Source organism: Sphaerodactylus townsendi, linkage group LG04, assembly GCF_021028975.2.
Source record: "Sphaerodactylus townsendi isolate TG3544 linkage group LG04, MPM_Stown_v2.3, whole genome shotgun sequence".
NCBI lineage: Eukaryota > Metazoa > Chordata > Lepidosauria > Squamata > Sphaerodactylidae > Sphaerodactylus > Sphaerodactylus townsendi.
In genome coordinates, this window is record NC_059428.1 from 23,064,145 (window position 1) to 23,091,466 (window position 27,322).

The 27,322-nt window shown below is 42.4% G+C and overlaps 1 protein-coding gene across 3 annotated transcripts; it reads left to right on the forward strand.

Moving 5' to 3' along the window:
* CEP126 (centrosomal protein 126) lies at positions 1-26,953 on the forward strand. 3 transcript variants are annotated; one of them, XM_048492304.1, is made up of 12 exons: positions 1-225; positions 3,151-3,270; positions 7,483-7,634; positions 8,841-8,931; positions 9,941-10,121; positions 12,447-14,451; positions 18,285-18,446; positions 21,565-21,683; positions 22,766-22,853; positions 23,621-23,830; positions 25,410-25,474; positions 26,490-26,953. In XM_048492304.1, exons 1-12 carry the CDS (start codon positions 26-28, stop codon positions 26,583-26,585), a joined length of 3,489 nt encoding a protein of 1,162 aa, XP_048348261.1. In that variant the 5' UTR covers positions 1-25; the 3' UTR covers positions 26,586-26,953. The 3 variants fall into 3 exon arrangements, with proteins under 3 accessions (XP_048348261.1, XP_048348262.1, XP_048348263.1); XM_048492305.1 differs by having other exon boundaries at positions 9,941-10,097; XM_048492306.1 differs by lacking the exon at positions 18,285-18,446.
* Positions 26,954-27,322: the final 369 nt, after the last annotated feature.

Sequence of the window (27,322 nt, forward strand, 5' to 3'; positions counted from 1 at the left end):
GGCGGGAATGGAGCCAGGGACGTGAATGGAGCTTGGCGGCGGCGGCGGCAGCGGCACCAGCGGCGGCCCCCTCAGCTACTACTCCAGCTTCGCGCGGGCGAGCTCGGCGGGCGGGCGCCAGGCCGAGGCGGCTGAGGGGAAGCCATGCTGGAGGAGGAGCACCTCGGACGGCGCCTTGACGCGGGGCGTCGGTCGCCGGGCTTGGAGCGCCTTCGTCCCCAGCTCGTATCTTCCTCTAACTGTGGAGTGGGAGGGAGGGGGGACCTCTTTTCTGTGGGCAAAAGGCAGGTTCACACGTTACTTTTTAAATGTGAGGCGGACCCCCTAGTCTGTTTTTTTTCAGGGGTGCCTTTAACATCGTGAAACAAAACTGGTCTCTTCTGCTCTTTAGGAAAAAAGTTATTGAGTGACCAAAATCACACCCGCGCAGAATTAGCCTGCAAGCTTTTGAGTCCTCCCGAGACGTCCTAAAAAGAAAGGTTGCATGCTGTTTTGAATTTCCAGGGGGTTGGTTGCAGTAGAAATAAACAGAATACCTTCGGAGTTAGATTCCAGTCCAGTGACAGTTTTTAAAGATCAGTGATATTTCCAGGGTATAGGTTTTCGAGTGTCAAAACACCCTTGGGCCCCTTCTGCGCATGCAGAATAATGCACTTTAAGTCCACTTTCACAATTGTTTGCAAGTGGATTTTGCTATTCCACACAGTAAAATCCAGCTGCAAAGTGGATTTCTGCATACACTGAAGGGGCCTTGGTCTGATTCAAGGATGAATGGAAGCTCAGGGATCTCCATTCCTACTTGTAAGTAATGAAGGGAGCTTTGACTCTTTAAACTTTTACCTGTCGGCTTCTAAAGTGCTACTAGACTCAAATCTAGCCCTTCTACTGCAGATTGGTGACCTTCCTGAACAAGTCTTGTGGCACCTTTAAGGGTTTAACTACTATGCATGGGCTTTGGTTGGTTAGAAGCTGCTTCAGATGCATCCATTGCAGATGTCCTCATATTGCTCTTGTCCATAAAACATTATGCTTAAATAGAGAATGCCAGTCTTTAACATTTCTCTTTTTAGTCTTCAAGATGCAACAAGACTCCTGTTTACTAACACTGTGCTGGGTCATTTTGTTTAGTCATAAAAGGTATGTTCTGCCGACATTGAGCCCATTGAAAACAGTCGTTTTAAGTGTACTTAACTCTCCATAGGATCAGAGTGAATACCTAAACCAGTTAAAAGTGTGAATGAGTCATACTGGTATTCAGAAGAGTGTCACACAGATGCATTCTTTGGGAGCTGTTAGTTTTGCACACTGTGTAGCATTGAACCCAGGTTTGTCGTGAAATATATGCTTAAGAGGAAACCTCAGTTCAGAGTAGTTTTGTGCACTTGTGCTTCTCGCATTTTGCATTTGAGTCATGTAATATTTTTTTAAATGTAGCATATGCTGCAAAGCACAGGCGTTTTGTGGCAAATCTGAGTTTGTCACTATGGTGGATTCCGCATGGGCCAAAAACAGTGGAGTGAAAACGGTGTAAATGGTTTAAAACGGTATTAAAGGGTTTATACCGTTTTCACACCGCTGTTTTTGGCCCATGTGGAATCCGCCGATGTGACATGAAATAAAATAGCCCTGTATAGATGGCTATTCAGAAGTAAAATCCTACTAAGTTCAGTGTGACTTACACTCTAATAAATGTGTTAAGGATTGTAGCCCCTGTGAACTAGCAATAAGTAGTCTGTATCTTTTATAGACATGGCACTCAGCTTCATCCTCAGTTTGCAACGTGAGATTTTTCTGAGTAGATGTGCTTAGGATTGCTCTCACAGTCGCTCAGTGGCTGATTTCTGCTGTAATGTGTTAGACTTTCAAAGGCTGAAAGAGGACGGGAAGCAGAGAAACTCTTGTCAGTTTTTTTTCCCTGCTAATATGCTGTTTGGAACCACTGGAACAAGCTGCTGTTGGTGGTAATTGCGTCTGATCTAACTTGACTTAGGCTTTACTGACAAGATGCTGTGCTGGATGGTCTGTTGGGTTTAGCCCTGTATGGTTGTCTTTTCATTCTTGAAAGCCAATTGACAGCCATTTTTAAAAAATATTTTAGATGAGAAAGGCAACATTATTGCACTTGGTCATGCACACTTGGAGCATGCTGGCAGCAATTCAGGCCAAGTCTCTTGGGTGGAGAACAGCCCTGACATACTGAGCAAAAAAAAGTCTGGTTTGCTGCTGTTACGCATATGCGTCAAAGATTTTCTCAGACTAGTGAAAAACTTCAATGTATGTTGGTGTGTTTAAGAATCTAGAATAGGGATAGGCAGGTTTACTGTAGATGTCGGAATTACCTGAACTAGCTTAACATCAGAGCTTGGAAACAAAGCAAAGTCTATAGCTAGTACTTGGGATGGGAGGACCATTAAGGAAGACTGGAGTTGCTGTGCAGATGACCACCTCTGTTAATCTGTCCTTGAAAACTTGTGGTCCTGAGGTTGACTGGCCTGTGACTTGACAGCACACCTTTATTAACTGTACTGCCCTTGGTTGTTGTGGGTTTTCTGGGCTGTGTCGCCGTGGTCTGGTAGATCTTGTTCCAGACATTTCATCTGAATTTGTAGCTGGCATCTTCAGAGGTGTATCACAGAGAGAAATGTGTTACACATTGTGTCAATGTCTAACACACTGTGCAAGCGAAACATTAGAAATAATATCTACCAAAGCACAGCCACACAGCCCGGAAAACCCACAACAACCAGTTGAATCTGGCTGTGAAATACATTGTACTACCTTTGTTTTGCATCAAAGCATGTTGGATTACATGGAATTAATCCCCATTAATTTCAGTGGGACTTGATTCTGTTTACATGTACATGATCATTTTTACATGATCATTTCACATGATCATTTTTAAAAGCTTATTATAAATAGTAATGTAAATGAGGTTTGAATTTGTTGGTTCATTAATAGAATGTTGTGTTTGGTCAAAGAATCAGTACTTTTTTATTTTCATTTGTTATAAATTTGGTTTTCTGAAAGGATTAATAGATATAGGACATTAAAAGTACTAATCTACATAACTTCTAATATAGATTGTAACTTTTTGACCAAAGCCTCTAGGATTTTTGCTACAGTTTCCATTGTCTTTAACATCACAATCAGAAATCTAAGGATTTTTCTTGAGAGGGATTTGTCAAAAGAACGTCATGAGTTGCTAAAGGATCAAAGACTGTTTCATAGTCGGGCACGAAAACACTCTCTAGAAACAAATAAACGGAGGAGGTATGCAAGTATAATCCATGTTTTTAAAAGTATTTTTATTCAGATGTCTTGTCTATACTTAATGGGCGAAAAAGATGCAGAATAGTTATGATTCTCTACTTACAACAGGTTTGCAATGTATCTGCAAGAACTGAAGAAACATGATTTTTAACAGTGATAATCAAATTTTTCAAACTTTTTTGGAATGTATGGCTAAAATAATAGCATGATTGATGTTTTAAGTGTTGACCTTTTAAAATGGGTGCTAAACTAAATCATAGCTGGAGGATAAGGTGTCTTATTGGCCTTCTGTTACAATACTGGTTTACCCCTGTGCAATCAAGACATTTGCAGAGTTCATGAGTTTACACAGCCTGAAATGGTATATGGCCAGGTAATGAAAGACTCTGGAGTCTTTTATGGTGCATTTTTAACCTAGAATATTCTTTTCAGTGTTATCCTTGCTGCAATATAAGAGGCTTTGTATTAATAGTTTTAATAAGGGGGGGGGGGGAGTGTGCAAAATTTGCAGCTTTGGAAGGGAGATTGAAGAATGGTGCAAGGTGAGGTAATTTCTGTAAAGTATTTACAGGCTGCTCACTACAGACCCCCACATGTACCGCTGAAAACACTGGTAGGCAGGATATTACTGGAGTTGGTAGGATATCACTGTTCCGTTTACATTTGTTACATGTAGAAAATAAATTACTTCATTGCTGATTTGTTGCAGTGATAGGACCAAGATTCTGTGCCAGTCAGTGAGTACATTTCTGATTTGGTCTCTGCAGTCACCTTTAAAGCCATAAACGACCTGGGCCCAGGGTGCATAAAGGGTGCTTTGATGTGAGCTTGCCTGCCAGTTTGGGAGCGTCTGTAGAGACCGGGCTGTCAGTGCCCTAACTGTCTGAGGTGGAGGGTAGGTGCCCACTCAGCTCCAGAATGCCCTTGCCACAGTATTCTGCCTCGACTCTGAGCCCTTTGAGCAAGGTGTCAGCATTGTTTTCTCTGCACTTTGTCTTGATTGTTACTCCTGTTTTTTATATTTTTGTTCTGGTTTTCTGTCCCCCACCCTTTCAGATTAATTATGCTGAGCAAAATTTCTTACAATGCAGTGCTACACTCTTCTAAGCCCATTTACTTCAATAGAAGGGTGTAACTCTGTAGGATTGCACTATTAGTTGCTGAGGGTTAACTAAGGGTTACACAGGATATTGGAAGGTCCATTTATATTTCTGAACCCTCCCATTTACCTATAAAACCAGGGCTGAAGGAGTCTGGTTTTGCCAAATGAACAGAAAGTGGTATCTGGAAACAGGGAGCCCATGTTTATCTCATTATGTTGCATTGCTTTAAGCATTTCTCTTCCATGTGGAGGCTTGGAGAAAGATGTCTAGAGTATCCAAGTGAGTGAGGTAAAATGGTAAAAGGTCAGGCTTTATTATCCTTGCTCACTTCTCTGCTAAAAATAGTTCTTCACTTATACACCTTCTCTGCTTTATATGTGAAAAGGAGGCCACATATATGCATCCATCACATCTAGTTTGACCCTAAGAATCAATGCAATTTTTAAATAGTATAACTTTTAATTAAAGTACAGATAACTTTCCCTTTCAGCCTGCCCTTTTACAATTTCTCTTACCTACCACTTGCATTTTCTCTTCATATTTGTTGTTCTTAAGCACAACATAGAAAATGCTTTTAGGAGTCCTTCTGAAACCAGTCTTGATTGCTTAGTAACACACCCCTACTATGTGGTTACAAATAATCTTTCAGAAGACATTTGTTTGATGAATACTACACATCAAGCAGTATATGCGCTGCTTCTGAAATGTTGGTTTTCAGCTTATCAGCTAATGTACACTGATAAGCTTATTTCATTCTTGATAACCTTTTTATAACATCTAGAGCTATTCCAATTTGTCATTTTGTGCGTGGAGTGGAGTTCTTCAGTCCAGAACTGTAACATATTATGGCTGCGATTCAACAGGACTTTGAAATATGTATTCAGAGAGCTAATTAGGGCATACCCCCCAAGTAGATTCAGTCTTATGCTGGAGAGCCAGAGTAAGATTACTGCAGTGTCAGAACTGCCCCCCCCCCCCCGGTCTTTCTTTTTAAACCCTGTATAATTCATTCCTGCTTAGCCAAATGTATTAATTGGAACTGAGTGCCCCCTGCTACTATACAAGTAAGTGAGATTGTCTTATGTTTTGCCTGTTGTGGTATAACCGACACAAATGTAAACAATTAGTTAAAGCCAGATCATTTTTTTTAGTTTCAAAATGATTTTCAGTATTGTGAAGTGCATCTGTCTTAGGTAGTGCAGTAGGAATGAGCAAGAGCTCTGTGACACTGATGCAACTTCTTTCCAGTTGATTCCTGCCAAACTGCAGTAATATCTGGAAACTGGTATACTGCCTTGCCCAGAGGTATATAACAACAACAACAGTTACAACAACTAACTATTGAGAATGGTTGCAAGAACCCCAAATTAGTAACATAATGTAAGCAGTCGGACCCTCTTCTCGCTAAGGGGTGCCATGAAGGCATGGGGTCAAAGACTAGCATAAGAGCAAAATCCCCACCCCCCCAAATGGATGCCTCTCTGAGAATTTTGGGATTCATCTTGTGTGTCAAACTTGGGCAAACAGGTGGTTGACTGCTGAACTTTTCCCTTGGCCCTAAGGTGTGCCTGGCTGGATAATGGGGCTTGCTAATCCCCACTGCGGCACCCTAAGGTGATTTAATCAGCTCTCTGAGCAGATTATTGTTTACCCTATCTGCATCTATCCCAACAATCAATCGGTATTCAAGAGAATAGCCCAGTATTCAGCCATCTCCTTATTGTTTGAACCCTGGATAACCAATCAGTTCTTTGTGTCTGGCTTTCTTGCCAACTTGCCTTGGCCCTTTCCGCATGGGCCAAAAACGACGGCCTGGGGGCGGTAAAAACGCCGCCCCCAGGCCGCCGTTCGCACAGGCGGCGCTAACTGCGCTCCCCCTCCCCCAGGGCGGCGTCAGGCCGCCCTAAACAACAACCCTTTAAAGGGTTGTTGTTGGGGGGAAAGCGTCTTCCCGGCGGCGCGGTGTGAACCGCACCGCACCGCCGGGAACACGCTGTCTCCCTGCCCCGTCCCACTCACCTTGTCCCCGTCGTCGCCTGCTGGCCGTCGAAGCCCCGCCCACGCTGTCCTCCGACCCCTGGAAGTCGGAGGGCAGCGTGGGCGGGGCTTCGACGGCCAGCAGGCGACGACGGGGACAAGGTGAGTGGGACGGGGCAGGGGGAAGAGGCGGCTCCGTGCGGAGCCGCCTGCCGTTTGCCGGCCTCTGCTGAGGCCGCCCGCATGCGTGCATGCGAACGGCCTTCGCCTCCACGCCGGCGGAATTCTTGCCGGTGTGGAGGCGACAGGGAGGCCGTGTGGAAACGGCCCTTATCACCTCAGGACCCATTATATTTATCCTTGTCACCTTTCACAGTGTGTGTGTGCGTCCTAAATCCATGCATGCACCCCCACTTACATGTGCTCTCTTCCTTTTGCTCCTGGAAATGTGGGGTGTTTTCCTGTTCAGTGCTGCTTTTGCTGGACATTCCTTCAAGACTGGCACCTGTCACCCACCCTTGAAACCCTATCCAACTTCCTCCCGTTTCTCTTAGTCAGCTCTTGTATGCTTTGCTGTGGATGCTCATTGCTTGAGATACATTTCTTGTTTTTATTACTAAATTCTTTAATGAAACCCCCTTTTAATTATGCAATTGTTTGCTCATTTCAGAGTTTTCATACAGAACTATCCTGGTATACAATCCCAATTACTTTTTTTTGCTCTCTGTCTCTAGCTAATTCCCCCAACCAAAGTGGAGAGCACCTGTTTAGGATAACAGTAGTGCCATGGATTTACACTTCCTGGTCAGGAACTGTTGTGACTTCTCTAACTAGTCACGCCAGTGTTAATGGTTTCACAATACCTGGGTGTGTCTGAGACCAGCTGTTGGCTTTAACGCTTGAATCTACTTTTTAAGAGCTTGGATTCAGTTTACAACGTCTGCTCAAGTGACAAACAGTCAGGTCTGAAACACAATCACAAGAAGTGTTACCTTTCTAAATATGGAGTATGGTGATCTTTGAGGAAGGCAGAACTGCAGGGAAAAAAATCCTTCAGAAAATAATTTTATCAAAGACCACTTGGAATTTCATGGTACTTATTTTTATTTAAAAAGCGGTTGTTCTTAAATAGAGCACTTGAAGAAAAGTGGAAGGAAGAGGAAGAAAAAGAACAAAAATTTAGAGAACAAATTTTACGGCAACGAAAACTGAAACTTCAGGAAGCAACTGAGAGATTCCAGCGTGGTCATCTTCCATTTTCACAGCGAAAGAGAGAAGGAGGAGGTCTGTACAGTTTAAGGAACACTTATAATGTGAGCAGTTTGGAAAAAGTATTATGAACCATTACAATTAACAGCTACAAAGTCAGGGATGAGCTAGTTTGACTGACTAATTTCAAATTTGTTCATGCATTGCTGCAATGGTTTGCTTTGCCAGCAGAACTGTATATTTTGAAGCCGGCATCCCTATAAAACACAAGAGAAGTGTGTATTTCAAAATCTTCATTCATTTTTTTGAATACAAGAATTTTCCTTTAGATATTTTTCCTCTAGTTATGGCTGATTTATTGTGCATTAATTAGTGCTGTCTGACAGTTGTAGTTCCTCTCCAGTGTTTACTGGAATGTACTGTTACTTAATGTACTGTTAAGAGTAAGTGGCAGTTTTAGCACAGTCTATTTCTCAGTCAGTTTTCCAAGACTGAAGCTGTGCAATATGGTATTTCGCTTAAATAGTCCCCTCTAGACTGGTTGTCATGAATGCACCAAGTCCAAATGTGAGGTAATATTTCCTACTTATCATATGGGGGTGGGGAGGAAGAGTTGGTCGTGGTCCATTCTGGTGTTGTTCCAAGTTTCAAATTTCGTAGGATGTGGTGAGGAAGTAATAATTTCCAGGTAATAGATTTAGATATTGCTTACTCCTATCACCATGAGAACCAGTGTGATGTAGTGGTTAGGAGCTGTGGACTCTGATCTGAAGAACTAGGTTTGATTCCCCACTCCACATGAGTGGCAGACTCTTTCATCTGGGGATCTGAATTTGCTTCCTCGCTGTTACACATGAAGCCTGCCAGATGACCTTGGGCCAGTCACAGCCCCACCTACCTCACAAAATGTCTTTTCTGGGGAGAGAAGTGGAAGGCATTTGTAAGCTGCCTTCAGATTCCTTGCAGGTGAGAAAGGCGGGGTATATATTGAAACTCTTCTTTTGAATTTAGGGAGGGGCTGCTTCCTCTCCCTCTACCCCGGGATCATTTGCCCAACCTGAAACAGCCCTGGGGGTTGTTATTTTCCCCACTGGGAGAGCTTCACATGCTTAAGTGACTGCATAGGATTGCACTGTAAGGCACAATGAAAAGGAAACAAAATGTTAAAGATAGAAATGAAAGGTGCTGGTCTTTCAAAGATGAATTGTCTGTCTTTTAATATTAAGAACGTGACATTTTGCACACTACCTTTCACAGTTGCTTGTCTTTTTAAATTCCTAGTTCAGAAAAAAGTAGAACCTAAACTGGATGAGGCTTTTGAGAAAATTCAAATAACTGGATTACACTTGCCAGTTCACAGAGACAATGGCAGGTAAATGATCTATTTAGCTCAAGTATACAATTATTGCAAGAACTTGATGTTCATTTTCAGGGATTTTTGACAAAATGTCTGGCATAAAAATGTAATGTTGGAAGCAAAGGAAACATTACCCATTAGTTAAGAGGTGGGTTGTAGTTTTCTAACCTGGTAATGTATTGTCGAAGGCTTTCATGGCCAGATTCAACTGGTTGTGGTGGGTTTTCCGGGCTGTGTGGCCATGGTCTGGTAGATCTTGTTCCTAATGTTTTGCCTGCAACTGTGGCTGCCATTTTCAGAGGTATATCACAGAGGGAAGTCTGTTACACACTGTCCAGTGAGAAGTGGGGTATTTAATGGAGTATATATTGTATTGATTGGTTCCCCCCCCCTGGGTCATGGACAATATATATCCCACTAACACACCTCCCTGACCAGCCAAAAGCTCTTCATGGGTCTAGATGGACTTACATCACCCCTTTTGGTAGCATTAAGTCCAGGGTACCAGGTGTGGTGTCCATGGCACAAAAGCCCAGCTGACTACAGTTGGCTCCATCCCTAGGAACACCCTAGACACCCCTCCCCCCTTGTGCTGGTGTCTATCGAACACCAATGCAGCATTGAACAGCCAGCCTTGCTTCTGGGTTGTGTTCTTCCGAGGTCTGTGGCACCCACCCTCTTCCCAGTTTTCCAACCCCCCCTGGCACGTTTGTCGGTTCCACTAACCGTAACCATTCACACACACCCTTTGGATGGGACTGTTAGACTCCTTCAGAACATGGTATAGTCTCAACAAAATATTTAACTATGCAATAAAATACAACAGCAAATCTTTCCAGTCAGATAATAACTTGGGATAATTTTTTGTGAATTTTCTTGCAAATGCCACATACAGCTATTAAAAACTTTCAGTTGTAATGTTCTAAGTATAGGAAATCAGTTCTATAGGAAATTGATATGGAGGTTTGTACATGAACCTGATGAGAAATATAGCTGAAAGTAAATATATATTTTTCCCTTCAAGAATTACCGGCACAGCTTCCTCAGCAACTAAATATGGCCCTTTCCAGTGGAAACAAAACACAGCAAAAACTGGTGGTGATAAAATAATGGAGGAAAATGATAAGACTAATCCAGATAGAGACCTGCGAAATCTGGAGGAAGTGCAGCAATTTTTGCAGGTACAGCATTTCAGCAACCTTCAGGTATCATGACCTGACAGTTACTTTCTTTCCCATCTTAGTTCTTCAGTTCACAGACCACCTAGTCAGAATAAGCACTTTATTTGTTTAAGTCTATTCATTTCAATAGGAATACATCAGCTTCAGCACTGGTATTCTCTTATGGATTGTGAAACACGGTGCTTACAAAGACAGGAGGCACAAGCTTCCCCCTCTACCTGCGTATGGGGAGGCAACTCCATAGGAGTTCTAAGCATTCTTGATCCTTGCCAGATCCCTGTGTTGGTGGGTGTTGTAGGCTGCCTCACTATTCATAGCAGGGTGAGCATCTTATGTGTCCATCTTGCTGCATCTGGTAGCCAGTTTTGCTCAAGGCAGCAAAACAAAGACTGTTATCTTTGTAATGTCGAAGGCTTTCATGGCCAGAATCTCTAGGTTGTTGTGGGTTTTCTGGGTTGTATGGCAGTGCTCTAGTAGCATTTTCTCCTGACGTTTCGCCTGTATCTGTGGCTGGCATCTTCAGAGGATGCTACCAGACTCAGCACAGTCTAAACCTGAACTAAATTTAGTGGATGAATTGGAAAACAATAATATAAGCAATTTATTTTGCTTTTACATCATAAATTGCCACTAGGGGCTGCTGAGTCTTTTCAAGTAAATCAGGAAAAGTGTTATGTTCCTTTCTGGGGATTATTTATATCTTTTAGAATTTTTTCAAAAAGGCAAGTAGCTGTACAGCATAGCAACTATTAACATTCTTTTGGTGAATTATGCTTTTATTATAATTTTTCATGATATAAAGCCTTGGTGCCTTGGTAATTAAGTAAGGATCGGTGATAAGAAACAGCATATACCTGATTCAATTGCTTAAGTCAGTCAAAATAATTGAAATCAGCATTTCTTTGTGTAAAACAATTCAGAGCTCATACAGTGCATCAGATTTAGCTTTTTTGTTATTAAATACTGAATTCCTTTGACATCTCATTCTTGGTGTTTCAGCCCCATAAAGATTCTTAAAGTTCCTTTTTAAAAAGTTAGTGAAAGAACCACTGCAGCCTGGCTAACAATGATAAATATTTGTTCCCTATTCATATTCTCACTATCACTAGTAAACCTGATACAGTGTCTGTAATAGTTGTGTTTGTATTGTCCACATGGATCCCATTAAATATTTTCAAGGGTCAGAAGTGGACACTTTTCCTTCTTGTGCCAGCTGGTATAATCCAATCCTGTGATTCATTCTACAGATAAACATTAATGAACTTTCAGAAAAAAAAACTATTTTACTTGTATTACCTTTTTTTCATTTAACAGAAACAAGATAAATAAATAATTCCTATTTATCAAGCAAGGAAGGAAAGATAAATATAACAGGAATGAAATTAAAGCAGGGAAGTATTTGTAGTTGGCATTTTATGAAGGTTTCCAGAGACTTTCAGTACAATTCTCCACAGAGTTACACTGTTCTCAGTCCATTGAAGTTAATGTTCTAAGAAATGTGTGATTCTGAGTCGGTTTTCACTATCAGTAAATTTAAGCCACTCTTGCAGTGTGGGATATATTTCATAGGTAATAATTTGCAACATAGCACTGGATATATTTTTGAAAAGAGTTATTTGGCTAAATGAAGTGAAATTAGAGCTAGCAAAATTTGAGGCATGCAGTTGCCTAGAAATTGGATATTATCACCTAGAAAATGATCAGTTGTATTCACCCGTTGTGCAGGACTGGTACCTAGAGTGTAAAGCAAATGTGGCATTAGGAAGTTGCACCATTTTTTTAATGTTGAAATCAGTGATTGTGTGCTAATATCTTAGAAACTTTCAGAGTCAACAAAAATGTAATATAGTCGTATTATTTGGGTTTTTTTCTTTTATAATACATTTGACATGGATAAAAATGTCTGTAACATTTTGTGTTTGTGAACTTAAAATCCTATTATCCTTTACAAAATACAGTTGGATTTCCTCAGTTCTCATCTAAAACAATCTAAAAAGTTGACTAACAGTGCCGTCCTAAGAGGCGGGGGCTGAACCACTGAGGAGGAGGCATGACCCCTCCACTAGTATAAATGCCACTTAAAATCCATATGGGGTACTTAACCCAGTGCTGGGGAGTTGCATGACAGGAGCCTGCACCAGCACAAAAGGGGGGCATTCCCGGGGTGAGTTGGCTTTAATCAAGAGCCCTTTGGGCTTGGGAATGCCCCCGTTGCTAGCTCATGTGCAGGCCCTCGTTTTGTATAGAGAGATTTCACAGAGGCTAAGGAAGTGTCACTGTCGGCTTGCTGGCTGCGACATACTGCCCATTGTGAGTAATATTCATAATTCATTTACTTTTGTGTCTCAGAGTTTTCATCAAGACGTGAACGAAATCGCCGTCTCAGAAAGCGTTGGGAGTGCAGACAGTCTTGAAGCCGGTGAACAAACTGAAAGCTTTGCAACACACAGTGAAGCTTCTTCTCTATCTGCGCAGTTGGACTCTATGTTATGTAATTCCCAAGAATCACAAGCTAAAAACAGAAGTTTCTCTGATTCTGATAACATGACTCTTTCTAAAAATCAACATGTAAATAATTGGCTCGTAAGTTTAAATACCCCAAATATCCAAAGAACCTCTGCTTTTCATGACATTTTAGTGAAATATAATGTTCCACCTCCTGAGGACAAGGCTTCTGATCCTGATCAGAAACCCATTCTTTCAAGTACATCCGAACAGAAAGAGTCCAAAAGATGTACTTATGCTGATAATCTAGCCTTTATGCAAAATAAAAGAGATGAAAAGTGCTCTCTGTTGAAGAATGCATTTTCAGGAACAGTTAGCACACTGGGTGCTGTAGCTACTAATAAGAAAGCCTGGACTACCCCTGATCCATCTCCAGTTTCTTTAGCACAAGAGAAGCATTCAGAAGTTCTCCAGTATAACCAGATCTCATTTGCACAAACCCCAAATACAACTGCAGCGACGCCTGAAGCCTTTCGTACTGGACAGTGGAGTTCCACTGTCACTTATAATAATAATGGCTTCTCAGCCGATTGTTGGCAGAACGGGAAAGATGCCCATACGGCAAGGTGTACTGAAGACCTAGATTTTTTAACAGGTGCTGAAATGGAAAAATGCTTTAATCATGTTAACAATGAGGCCTCTTTGTTTGAAGAAACGTGTAAAAGCAACCTTGATCAACAAAATAACAGTGTACTATGTGGAGACTTTGCAGCCAATTTACCTGACCATGACCAGCAGCAGAACAACAACGATAAGAGGAAAGGATTGAAATTACCAAAAAGCATTTTGAAGAAGGAATCTAAATACGAACCTAGTAGTAGTTTCAAAGCACTGGTTGTAAACAGAGGGATCAGATTTGGGAATCAGCCTCCAACTGCTATCAGGGACAGTGTTGAACTGGCTAAAATAAAAGGAAAAGATGCAGATATTCAAAGGAACTGTAAGAAACTTAGATGGTTTGATGAAATTAACAAAGCACAAGAAAGTAATGATGATGAAAAATGTTCAGAACAAAGTATTATTGAAATACCTCGAGCACCATCCCAATCTTCTGGTTTTCCAATTAAAGCTACAATTTCTAGAACAAATCTGAGAAGTATTCCTTCTTACATTTTTAATTCTGCTTTTCTAGAACATGGGCAGGATATTTCTCAGGCATCAACCAAGTTTGCTGCTTCTGAGGGTTCAGAAAGAAACAATGAGACACTGAACCCTTTTGAATCTACAGGGCATCATATTGCTAAACAGGCATGGATAGCTCCAAAAGCTGACGAAATTAAACCTCTTCCATGTACTGTTGACCCTAAAAATCCAAAAAGCAACCCACGCAAAGGAAAACCAAAATTGATCAAAAGGCCAAAATCTGCCAAAACCCCATCAACTTTCACCCCCAAAAACCGAAAGGGCACTTTTGTGCGACCGCAGTCTGCCAGCGAGGCCACCAGTGTTATGAAAACTCAGGGCAAACTCATGGTGCCTCACCCGCCTTACAAATCTGTACCAAGCAAAAGGACTGATCAAAATGGTAGCTCCCTTTCAAATGAAGGTCAGGAGTTGAATAGAGACACTACAGAAAGCTCTTCCTCTCAGAATGGCACTTGCTGTTCTCACATGGGCCTCTGGAGACCATCTGAACCCCCTCCTGCTATAGTCGCATATGATCCTTTGATGAAGACTAGTCCCATGGCAACTACTGCTCAGTCAGTTGCACAGCCCAGTAATGCTATTAAAAAAAGCGCCCCATGCTCAGAAAATGAAGTATGTGTAGATCCCACACCAGCTGATGAAGAAATCAAGGATTTGTGGCCAGGAGTGCAGAGTGTATTGATCCAAAAGGATGGGGCTGCTGGTAAGATTTGTCTCAGAGCTTAATGAATAAGAAACATTTGTTTTCGGTTCTTATTTTCTCAAACTAATGAAAAGTCCATTAATAGCGACTTAGAGAGAAATTCAGTTCCAGACACATAGGGCCATGTTAACCTTGGAAATAACAGAGCCCTCCGGGGGTGGGAGGTATAAAAGTCAAATTAATAATAATAATAATAATGTGTAACAAAAGATAGACTGTATTATTCTGAAGGGAAGGGACTGTAGTCCCTCCCCTCCCTAGTAGAACTCTGCTTGTCCATGAATTTTATTCAGATCCCTTTTCCTGATTTATTCAACCCCTAGTCTTCTCAGTTTTAAAGGCCGCTGTGGTCTTTCAACTGACACAGAAGAGGAAAGCTGAGGGACATTTGAAAACAGAGTGGAAACAAGCCATTCATAGAGGAAGAGAGGTGCGTATTTATAGATCTGGAAGTGAGAGGGATCGCAGTGGCAGAGCACCAAGGGGAAGGGGGGTGCGTTGTGTACCGGGCGCACACCTGGGGGGGCAGAAAATCACCCCTGGGCCCTCCTCCTTTTCCCCGCGTCCCCCCTCCCCGCGGCATACACACACTGCCCCCTTCCCATACCCACGTTCCTTTTTTTAGTACTTTTTGAGGCTTAAAAAAGCAGCCTGTTTACAGTTCAGGCTAAAAATTGCCTGAGGAATTACAGTTCCCCGGAGACCTTGGGGCTCACAAGGTCTCCTGGGAAGTATAGTACGTCAGACAGTTTTTTCCCTGAACTGTGAAGAGGCCGCTTTTTTCAGCCTCAAAAAGTACTAGAAATAGAAAAAGAACATAGATAAGTGTGGGGGGGCCGCGGGGGGGGGGGGCGGAAAAAACACTGCGCACCGGGCGCAGTTTGGCCCAGCTACGCCTCTGAGGGATCGTGAGTGAAAGACATAATAAAACCACAGGGGGCTGATCACAGATATTTATACCAACAAGTTGAATGCTGGTTTACCTGTCATTTTTGCCCCTCTCAAATGACTTAGACAGGTGGTAACCCTACCCCTAAAAAATCAATTAAGCACTACATTTTTCTACGAATTCCAACAAACCAAGGTTCGTGCATAGTAGTAAATAGGTAGATTAATTTGTATATTTTGCTGCAGGCAGGCAGGGCCTAAAGTGTGGCCGGACAAGCCAGAGTCAAAGCAGGCAGCATGTGAGGTGTAGTCAACCAGTCTGGAGTTAGGACAGGCAGCGGCGTAGTCGAAACTAGTACAGAGTCAGGGCAAGCAGCAAGCAAAGGTGTGATCAAGGCAATCCAGGGTCAGGGCAGGCAGCAAGCAAAGGTGTGATCCATGTACCACCGAGGTGGACATATAGGGTCAAATGTCCCCGGTCTGCAGCCATTTAGTCATGTGGGGGGTAGAAAATCGCGCCACACTCCTCCTCCTCCCCCCCCCCCCCCCGGGCCCATACACTGACTTCAAAAAAGTTGTTTGGTCGTGGTGGGGGAGGGCGGCTGCCCATACTGGGAGTGAGGGGGGGGATAAAACTCAGATTTTGCACTGGGCTACATTTTCCCTAGATATGCCTCTGATCAAAGCAGTCCAGAATCAAGGCACAGGCAGGAAATCAGGCAGGCAGGTTGGGAGCCAAAGGTCAGAGGGAGACAAGGCACTTGGAGCTTACCAGGAAATACACTAGTCGTACCCTAGCAGAGCCAAGCCCAGGGCAGGGTTTCTATAGGAAGTTTTTGTTAATGAGACTGGGATCCTGCCAGAGCTCAATCCTTCTCAGGTGCAGATGCCTCCATCTCGCATAGCCTGCTGCCATACCTAGCAACAATGTGAACACTTCTCCTTTGACTCTGCAGCTGTAGCCTCTGTCTTTGCCTCCTTCGAGTGGAGAGCTTAAAGCTTACTCTGCTGCCTGCATTTCCTTGCAAGGATGCACAGTGTCTTCAGGCTCTACATCAGAGTCCTCAATGCCCAGATCAGTGCCCAGGGGCTGGCTCATGACATATGTTGGTTATATTTCCAATTCAAATATTAATTTGGTATATGACTTTGGTCAAGAATATATCAGCTTCTATCCTACTGTCTGTTTCTGACAATATTTCAGACACCCAAAACACCTTGGAGTACCAGTAGTAGTAGATACTTGTTTTCTTTTGAATGGCAGATTACCATGATGTATCATGATTGTGAAATACTCCCATGCATCCCCCCACAATAATTGGTTTGCCATGGAGGGGGAACTCACATTCAACGCCTGCTACATGGAACTACTTGTTCATTTCTTTTTGTCTGGGCTGTATTTTTAAGTGTTTTCACATTCCAGTAAATTATTTAACTATTTTGCTGTGCAAAAGTTTTAATGAGGGGAACTAGTAAAATACATGTGTTTCTAATAACTATATTTATAACATGGCTATTCTCTGATGTAACACATTGTGGACCTGTTAATTAGCACATTGGCAGCAGGGCCTTCCGAAAAGCAAATACTTCGACTATCATCTAACATAGGCCGTTTCCGCACGGCCAGAGGCAGCGGCTTCCCACTGGCTTTGATGAATCCGGTGGGGCATCGGGACCTTTTGCATGGTTCCATGCGGGCAGTCCTGACGCTGACGCTGCCCGTAGGGGCAGCTCCACACAGAGCCGCCCAGGGTGCCTGAGAGGGACTTATCTTGCATCCCTCTGCAGCTCTGGGCAGCTGGAAAGACATGCCCATGCTGCCCTCTGACCCTCGCCGGCGGGAAGACGCCGGCGGGAAGATGCCGCTTTTCAAAAACCTCACTCAGGGAGTGAGGTCTCAAAGTGGCGTCTTTGCGCCACTATGGGGGAGTCAGCGCCCCAGGGACCATTTTTTTCCCGTTCCTGAGGTGCTGTTTTCCCCCCGTGTGGAAACAGCCATAGTCTGGACTATCATACATAGTGATTTCTGGCATTGCAGGGTTAAAGGAGGATTGGACATATGTTGAGAGAATGCTTAGCTTTCAAACCCAATATATTCTGGTGGTTTCATCCCATGCAGATGAATTAAGTTACCTGTAATGTTGCTTTCTAAACATGCTTCTTATGACTCAAGCAATTAGGTAAACTTACTGTATATACTTGCGTATAAGCCGAGTTTTTCAGCCCTGTTTTAAGGCTGAAAAATGCCCCCTCGGCTTATACGCGAGTCATCACTTACCAACAATCACAAGCCACTTGTTGCTGCCCTCCCCGGAGGGCGAAGGGGAAATCCCTGCAGCCAGCGGGCTCTTTAGGCCTCTGTCAAGGCTGGGGGCGTGGCCTGGGACGTCCTCCATGCGGCTGCATAAGCCGCTTGTTGCTGCCCTCCTCAGAGGGTGAAGGGGGAACCCCCGCAGCCGGCGGGCGAGCCGGGACAACCTCTGTGCGGCTGCACAAGCCGCTTGTTGCTGGGCTTCCTCAAACCCAGCCGGGAGGCAGAGGGAGCTCCTTATTTGGGCAGTGACTCCCCCTGATGTCACTGCCCAAATAAGGAGCTCCCTTTGCCTCCCGCTGGCTGGGCTTCCTCAAACCCCAACCGAGGTACCACTGTATCTATTTTATTTTATTGGTATCTATTTTTATTTTTGAAATTTACCAGTAGCTGCTGCATTTCCCACCCTCGGCTTATACGCGAGTCAATAAGTTTTCCCAGGTTTTGTTGGTAAAATTAGGTGCCTCAGCTTATACACGGGTCAGCTTATACACGAGTATATACGGTAATATCTCGTAAACACAGAATAGAAAAGTCAAGCTTTCTCTGTTTTATAGAATAATTCTGATCTGATCGATAGAGCTCATGATTCTCATGATACAGTTTTAAATCTTGTTTTGTCTTTCACTTGCAGGGGATTCCAAGCATTGCCTTACACATCACAATAATCCAAGCAATGAGGACTTGCAGCCCACTAGAACTAGTGTGCCCCACATCACTATCGATGGTGGCAATCTGATAAACAGTGTGAAACCAGGTCCTAGGGGGAATGGATCTTTTTCTTCTCAGCCAAGCAGTAAGATCCTTCTTTTGACAGATGTAGATGTAGTAAAAACAATGTATTATGTACGCATAGTTAGTGAATCCCAAACATAAAATGGGGGGCAGGAATGTGAATAATTAAGCCTATAGCTTAGCTGTGTACAAGCATGACTTTCAGTCACTTAGCAGCAGTGGCGTAGTGGTTAAGAGCAGGTTTACTTTAATCTGGAGGAACCAGGTTTGATTTCCCACTCTGCTGCTTGAGCTGTGGAGGCTTAACTGGGGAATTCAGATTAACCTGTGCACTCCAACACATGCCAGCTGGGTGACCTTGAGTTAGTCACAGTTCTTTTGAGCTCTCTCAGGGTGTTTGTTGTGCGGGGGGAAGGAAAAGGAGTTTGTAAGCCCTTTTGAGTCTCCTTGCAGGAGAGAAAAGGGAGGAATATAAATCCAACTTTTCTTCTTCTTCTTTGTACAAGCATAAAGAATCCTGTCCGGACTGAGTGCCTGCATCCCAGTTAAATATGTATACAACACTAGCATGCCCGGCCACGCGTTGCTGTGGCTGAGTCTGGTGAAGTGGAAAAGGAAGAAAAGGGGAAGCGAATGGTTCGAACATGTGTCATTGCACAATGTTTGCAAGGGAGGGGAGAGGCAAGGGGCCCCTCGCTCCCCTCCCTCTCTCCCGTTCCCTTGCATGGCAACCCTGCAGGTCCCTCCCTCACCTTCCCCTTCCTCTGCTAGGGTGGGCCATGTCCAGGTGGGCTGGTCCTGTCCCTTTCACACCCTTCCCTTGCAGGTGAATTATCTAGCGTAAAAAACGCTGGGAGGCATGAGCTACATTGTGTTCAAATTTCAGAGCGTTTGGTCCAGCAAACCCCTGGACCCTCCCTCACCTTCCCCTTCCTCCGCTAGGGTGGGTGGGCCATGTGCAGATAGCCCGCCCCATCCCTTTCACTCCATAAGGCAGTAGTTTTCAAGGAAGGCATGCTTGGTTCCCTTGTATCAGAGGCTGTTGCTTTGATGGCCAGCAGATGGCGCTGTTGCGGAACAGAACTGTGGTTCCAACTGTCACAAGTGTGGCATGTACACAATAACTGGCACAGTTGTGACATGTACACAACAGGAGGTGTGGAAACAGTATAAAAACCTGGCTGCACGTGAATGCGACGTTGTGTGAAACTTTCAAAGCAATCGGTCCAGTAGTTTGGGAGATTACCTGTCAGCAGAAAAACGCACTGATAGATTTTTATATAGATAGATATACGTTCTGCATGCATAAATTTTAGAGAATAGAATCTAAGAGTGCAATACTCTTATGGGGGAGATTGGCCATTTTGTCATATTGCTAGTTGAGAAAATGGCCTCTAGTACTGAGAATCCATACTAGTGAACTAGAATAGGACAATACGTTTCTTGTGCAGCTGTTTGCTCTTTACTTTTCAACAGGGCTTGACAATCTCAGGCGCTAGGTCATGGTGACACCTAGACATTTCATTGTGACTCCTAGTATTTTCAGCAGTGATTTTATTGTAGCAGCTCTTGGCAATCCTCAGTTTATACAAAGCTAATTTCACATCACAGTATGCTTTGCTGTATGACAAAAAAAATGCATATGCATGACGTTTTTGTCATTGCTTGTTTATATGTTTACTTACCCTTCCATAATGGTGGATGAATTCATTTCTTAACCAGCTGCTTTCTATACCGTTTCCAGTATTCATTTTTTAAATCCAATAATGCAATTATTAGACATTGACTTAAAATTAGAAGTAAGCTTTTTGTTGCAGCGATGGCATACAACATTACTCCCATATTTATCTATGCTTGTAGCAATGTTTGTGTCACACAAAATTGCGAAGAGGCTAGAATTAGGTTTTGTGGCCATAATAATTAGGAAAATGTGGTCATTAAAATAAAAAGCCTGGAAACTGAAAAACAAGTCTGGATCCTAACTTTTGCAGCCAGCTCCTCAAACCAAAGAAAACTTGTCAAGATCTTGGAGATTGCTTTCAGTGAAAATGTATGTGTGCTTTTGTTCTGAATCTCAGTTCAGATCAAAGTAGCTATAAAATCATTGTGTGCCCTTAACTTCTGCCTCACCAATTAAAAATGCCTTTACCAGTTGAAATGTGCCCTGACTGATCAACTAAAGCCCAATGTAGCACTCTAACCACTTTTCACTGCTGTCTCTCAATTCTAGTAGGCTAGTCTAAGGCTCACAGCCCTGATAACCATTTACCACGAGAAAAGCAGTGCAGTTATTGTCAGCTTGGGAGCATAACTTAGGCAGAAGAGCTAAGCAAAGATTTTTACTTGAGATCTGTGATCTGCTGCTGATTAAATGAGGCAGTAAGTACTAGCCACAGAGGACCAGTGTGGCTTGGCACAAGGCAGTTTCATGGGAATTGTATCAATCTGTTATCAATCAATTTTGTCTACTGCAGAGTGTTGTGTTCCTTAAATGTTTAAAGCCATAAATAATGTGAAATGTGGTGCATCATGGATAGAATAGAGTGTCTCAGTTGTCATCTTAAACTGACTTGTTAGCGATTCTTGGACCAGAAGCTATTTGGGTTGTCACATTGGACAGGCCTCTTCACTTGCCCTGTACACTGTCTTGGGTGACTTTTCTTGCATGATCATGGATGGTGAGAGGTTTCCTGGTCATGGTACCCCATTCTCTGCTTCCAGTGTGCATAGATCTTTTCCAGCAGTTTCAGTGGCTGCAAAAACCCATTCATATTCAGTGAAAAGTTTGGATTGGGAGAAGAAATAAGGAGGGGAAATAATGATGATGTAACAATAAGAAAACAAGCAGAGAACATTTGAGAATTTGTGTTTGGTGATTTAATATTGACTAAATGAAAGGGTGTGCATACGTGGAATAAATGAACCCATAGACAAGTATGCCTCCAGTTTAAAGGACTGGGAACCACCGCTGTAAAATATCAAACATTTTCATCAGCCATGTGTTTTTTAGGAAGTTGATTTGACAAAATCTACAGAAAGTATCTGGATTTATTATCTAACCTGTTTGGCATTTCTGATTTTTCTGTCATGTTTTCTGGGAATTTGGGTGAGGGGGTAACCGCATGTTTATATAAACAGATGTGTTTCTTTTTTAAAATGGAGTACATTATCTCTTTCAGCTGCTGTTCTGAGACGAAAACAAACTAATGATAATATTGAAAACAAACGCAAGGCTCTTTTAGAACAGAGAAGACAAATGGGAGCCTCCCCAGGAGTGAAGTCCTTTTACCTTGGTCAGGTACATTTGAGTGAGAAATAGTGGACTGACTTTATCAGGAAATGGGTGTGGTGTTTTTTTTTTTAAGAAAATGACTTCTGCATTATGTGGCCGGAATCACATGGATAATACAGTGAAGAAAATGGAAACGTTACTTTCAGTATAAAAGGGAATGGTTCTGTGGCTCTCTCTAGACCTCTTACTCTCATCACTCTGATACAGCAGCGCATGGAAGGTGTGGATTCCAGAATACAGCCAATGTGGTAGAGTGTTTAAGAGTGGTGGACTCTAATCTCAAGCACTGGGTTTGACTCCCCACTCCTCTGCATGAAGCCTGCTAGTCACAGTTTTCTTAGCCCCACTAAGAGGAAGGCATTGTGATTGTAAGCTATTTTGAGACTCCTTAAAGGTAGAGAAAAGTGAGGTATAAAACCCAACCCTTCTACTACTTGTGCCTTGTACGGCATAAATGATATCGCACATGAAGTGATCCAAACCTCACAGAACAGTTTCTTCATCAATAGCCATTGTATCTTGTGCCTGGTTACCTGTGTGACATATATGTTATGTGCAACCTGCAGTTTAAGTGCTGTGTAAAAATGTTCCTTGAGCAAATATTAAGTGAATGGGAAGGCACAGAAAGAAACCTAAGAACAATATTAACTTTTGCAAGAAAGGGCCATTTTAATTACTGGTTCAGTAACTTTTCTGTGTGGTGTTCCAGCTGAATGAGCATTTACCTAGCAGTGCAGACTTTTAGTCAACAGCATAGGTAACCTTTGATCACTGTCACCTGTTCCTATTGATACAGTTTGGTATCCCCTTACCGTTACAGGATATTACTTATTTTCCACATTAAAACACCATATACCGGTATTCTAGATGCTTTCTACTTTTGCTTCTTAAAGGCTTCACTTTTTGCCCTCTAGGTCAGCAGTCTCAGATCCAGGTTATTTTGTAGTAGTAGTAGTAGTAGTAGTAGTAGTAGTAGTAGTAGTAGTAGTAGTAGTAGTAGTAGTAGTAGTAGTAGTAGTAGTAGTAGTGTTTAAATCAGTTACTTCTTTCAATACTGAATGATACAATTCTTTTTCTTTCCTTAACAGAATTCAGTGCAAGCTGTGAAGTTAGGACCTTGTCAGTCTGCTTCTGAGCCAGTATATGCCACTGGTGGCGCTGGTCATTCTGATGAAGGTAATGCGGAACATTCCTTTGTTTCTATAAATAGTTATTTCTTCCTTATTGCTAAGTACCATGTGCCATTTCTACTTCAGAAATATCAGCCGGGTATCCTCATCAGTTGTGCTGTTGATGTGATTTACATTGCAGTCCTAAGGTCTGGTGAGAGAATGTGGAACACCAGTGGACTATTTACCAGCATCTCAGATTTAGGATTTACCAGCATCTCAGATGGGCTATTTACCAGCATCTCACTTTCTAGTTCCAAATATAAAAACAAGTTTCCTTCTTTCCCATATGCTTTTTGTGTATCTGATTTGTGTCTGCATGTGCAGTCAAGTTATGGCAACCCCATAATGTTTTCAAGGCAAGAGAAGTTCAGAGGTGGTTTGGCATTGCCTGCCTCTGTGTGGCCTGAGAGAGTTGTGAGAGAACTGTGATTGGCCCAAGGTCACCCACAGGTTTCATGTGGAAGAAAGGGAAAATTGAACCTGGTTCTCCAAATCAGAGTCTTCCACTCTTAACCGCTATACCTGGTTTAAACAAACATTAATGGTGCCAGGTTTGTAATTTTGATGATGTGCAGACACAATTGTAATAGTGCCACAATCTACACTTGGAAAGATTTAATTTAAAACAAAATCAGCTCAGTAAGAAATGCAATAGCAATAACAGTATTAAGTTTTTTCAAATGTTCAGGTGTTTCACGTATATTACAGTGCAAACACTGTTAGACAGTTTTGCTTAAAAGATCTTGTATGCATTTCTGTTCATTTCTCCAGTTTCAGACAGCAGCTCCCAGTTTCTGCTAGCAGAACAGCTAGTGAACACTGCTGCTACAGAAGGCGATATTCTGACTTATTTGGACACAGTTCCACAGTACAAACCAACAGTGGTGCTGAACAGACCCCTGCGGCCGGGCATGAGCGCACTGTCGCTTGAAGAGCACAGAGTTCTGGAGTCTCTCGACCGCCTTAATCACAGGTTGCAAAGTAAGGGGTTCAGTAGATCAACAAAGCTGTTTCTTAAGCCATCAGTTTGACAAGCCATCTAAATGTAAACAAGTGATACAGATAAAACAGCTCTCTCTCTCTCTTTCTTTTTTTGCCTCCCACTGCTTGGCCTCCTGTTATTCAAAGCTGAAACTTCATACTGTGTATGAAATTTTGGCATGGTGTTTTGCCTGAGTAAAAATGAATTCCAACTAGTTATAAGGCTATATATTTGTGTTCCTCATGAGCAGTCTCTAGCCCAATGATTCCCAACCACGGTTCCGTGGTACCCTGTGGTGCCATGAGCACGTCCCAGGGGTACCATGACAATGCTACCGCCTGCCCCCCCCCCCCCCCGGAATCAGATGGATTTTGAGGGGGGGGGTTGGAAGCCTCATGGGCTCTCTTTAAACAACATTGAAAAACAGCATTGTTTTATTTGCCTAAATTCAGTGTGGATGGGGGGGGGGTAGATTTAAAGGGAGCTCTCCCTTTAAATCCCCCCAATCCATGCCGAATTTAGGCAAACAACACGGTTGTCAATGCTGCTTTCCCTCCCTTCCCCTTCCCCTGCTTGCCAATCCCCCCACCTACAGGCCAAAAATGGGGGGGAAAAACCCCTAAAAATGCACACAAAAAAATCAAACAGACCTCAAGGGTACCCTGAGATATGAAGAGAGAGGTCAAGGGTACAGCGACGTCGAAAAGGTTGGGAAACGCTGCTCTAGCCCAATGGACAAGTCAATTTCTTTGGCTTTTGGTAAGGAAGACTGGACTGTGACCAGCTGTCTCTGAATTTCCTAATGCAATTGATAAATTCCCCATTTCCATCCGTATGACCACAGAGATACATTAAGGACACACATTCTAATAATATGTCACAAGGCAAATTCTCATCTATTTGTTCAACTTGTTTTAAAATATTTGTGCCTGTGGGATCCAGAAAAAGAGAATAAAACAAAAGTCTAGTGGCATCTTAAAGACTAACAACATTTATTTCTATGTGAGCTTTTGTGGCTATGAAATGGTAGGGTGGGGTATGTTATCCAGGCCGAGCAACGGCTGAGCCAATAAACTGGCTTGTGTAAACTTTGCTTTGTGCAACTTGACATACTAAGGGGACATTGGTCAAGACTATCACACTGACTTGAGTAGCCTTGTATATCTGGGGAAAGTTCCTGTGGTCACTTGCAAAGAAAAGGTTGGGAAATGACAGTCATTTGTTAGGATTCCTTAGGAATCCTTTGGCAGGAACAAATACAGCTTTGTATGTCCTTGGGTTCTATGGTCACTTTATCATCTTATGATCAGCAATATCAGACACTGCAGAAACATTTAGCATTGCCAGGCATAAACAATTTCTGTAGCCAGATAGCAGCTGGCATGGTGTGCCACGTTTCAGTTGAAAGCTGGACTAGCAAACAAATTAAATGCTTTTGCAAACAAAATAAAACATTAATGTCTTATAGGTGCTGTAAAAATGGATTTATTTGAATGAAGAATTGTGCTAAAATACTGACTGTACAACCTGTTCCTTTTAAGCCATATCACCTAACTACTTTATTTTATGTCATTTTAGATGTTCAAGATACTGTTAACAAAAATCCATCCTCTGCAAGCTTTTTACAAACCGCTTCCCCTTTGGTAAGCTTGAAGGTTTGCTCTTCCAATTTTTATTTTGTCTGTTGTGCAGCTTGTTATATATGTAGACAGCTTTCTTTATATGTGATAAGACTGACTGAGTAAAACTTGTGTTTGTTTGAAGCTCAAGCAGTCAACTTGTAAGGTTTCAGAAGCATCTTGCTGATGTACAAACCAGAGTGCTGAACTACATGCAACTTTTTATGATCCCACAAGATAAAGACTTCAAATATCTTGCTGATCACCTTGGGGACAAACTACACCTTATGAGCTAACGTGTACATCAATATCTAGATATCTTTTTAAAGAAAAAACACTACCTAAATACAGGCATCTAGAGCAGAGCAGCAGCAAGGTTAGGATGCTGGACAACCCAATCCAGAGGGAAGGGTCGAATCCACCTCTGGAGGTTACTGTGCTTATTCCGGCGGAAATGCCCTCCCCAGGGCACTTATCCCAGCAGAGGAGCAAATTCACTGGCACCCAGCTGCTGTGGTGGCCTGCAATGGCTGGCTGCAGTGCCTGACCTAATGTCAGCACACTCATGCCACCCTTAATTAGACCAGTGTGGTGGTGGCTTTCTGGAGGCATTCTAGGGGGTGGGGCCAACCTTAGATCAGCCTCTGTGTGTTGGTGTTGCTGGCAGAGATATGCCACAACTTTTGTGGTATATCTCTACTCACTACTATGGGGGCTTTTGAGGTGAATGTTTTTTATTTAACATTTTTTGGAGGGGGTGGATCTGCACCAAAGCAGAGCGGCGCCAAAGTGTCAGCTCTGGATTGGGCTGTAACCCTTCTCAATTCAAATCCACCTCAACTCAATGGAGTTTTGAGTGTGGAAACATGATGTAAAGTAAAGTGGGGTCATGGGTATGGCAAGAAGCACAATGCCTCCAGAACATCTCTGGCTTGGAACCTAATCTGTTGTTACACGGAGCTGATAATGTAGAGAGTGACATGTTAGAATATTTTGTTTTCTGTTGTCAACATTACTTACTTTTCTTTCGTTCGTACAGGTTGCACCGCCCTCTTATGTGGACACCATGCCATCCATTCAAAGGTGTAAAAGCCTATTAGCTGATGCCCGAACTCTTACACAGAAAAGATATTAACCTGACCTAACAAAGGCTGCTGAAATGGGATTTATTTTAATATATTCTTGGCTGCTGTCTATGTAACATAATTGTTTGCAACATGCCTTAAATACAATTCAAAAAAATCCAAACAAAATAAAAGATGTAATACAAGTGTTGACTGCTTGTTACCTAGTTTACATATCAGAAAAAAATTATTTTATATATGCACTTTATTGTACAATATGTTATATTTTTTAAGGAATGAAAATACCTCACTTTTGAATGTGTGGTGATGTTTGTAAATTTATTGTAAATTTTAATTAAAAGGAAAAGAAATTATTTTGCTATTGATTAAAATTATGTATGACTTTATCTCCTAACTTTTTGGCTTTCATTAAATTCTAAATAAATTTCTAATACATTTGTAAAAGGTATGTTGCCGAAAATTATCATCACTTATCTACAGAGTTCACCAGGTTTAAAATTTATTTTCCCATTCTTTTTTCGATTGTTCCACCAAACCATTAAAAAGTTTGATATTACAAGTCATGAATTTCTCAGAAAGCAGTTACTCACTCTTGATAAGGTACATCCCAAGAGAAACAATTATATTGTTTAATAAGTAACATTGCAATTGAAACCTTCATTCACAACTCTAGTGATGAAGAATTTGGGATCCTCCACATTTTCACCTATTATCTTTTTGTTTCTTAGAATTATTCTAGTGGGATAGCTATGGTAGCCTGTAGCAGCAAAATAGGACAGAAGTCCAG

What these genes read in the sequence shown, in the direction of transcription:
- CEP126 (XM_048492304.1), top strand. Translation starts at nt 26, where the DNA reads ATGGAGCTTGGCGGCGGCGGCGGCAGCGGCACCAGCGGCGGCCCCCTC. An exon ending in GAAACAAATAAACGGAGGAG is followed by an intron (nt 3,271 to 7,482) that starts GTATGCAAGTAT and finishes GTTCTTAAATAG; the next exon opens with AGCACTTGAAGAAAAGTGGA. An exon ending in TTTTTCTTCTCAGCCAAGCA is followed by an intron (nt 18,447 to 21,564) that starts GTAAGATCCTTC and finishes TATCTCTTTCAG; the next exon opens with CTGCTGTTCTGAGACGAAAA.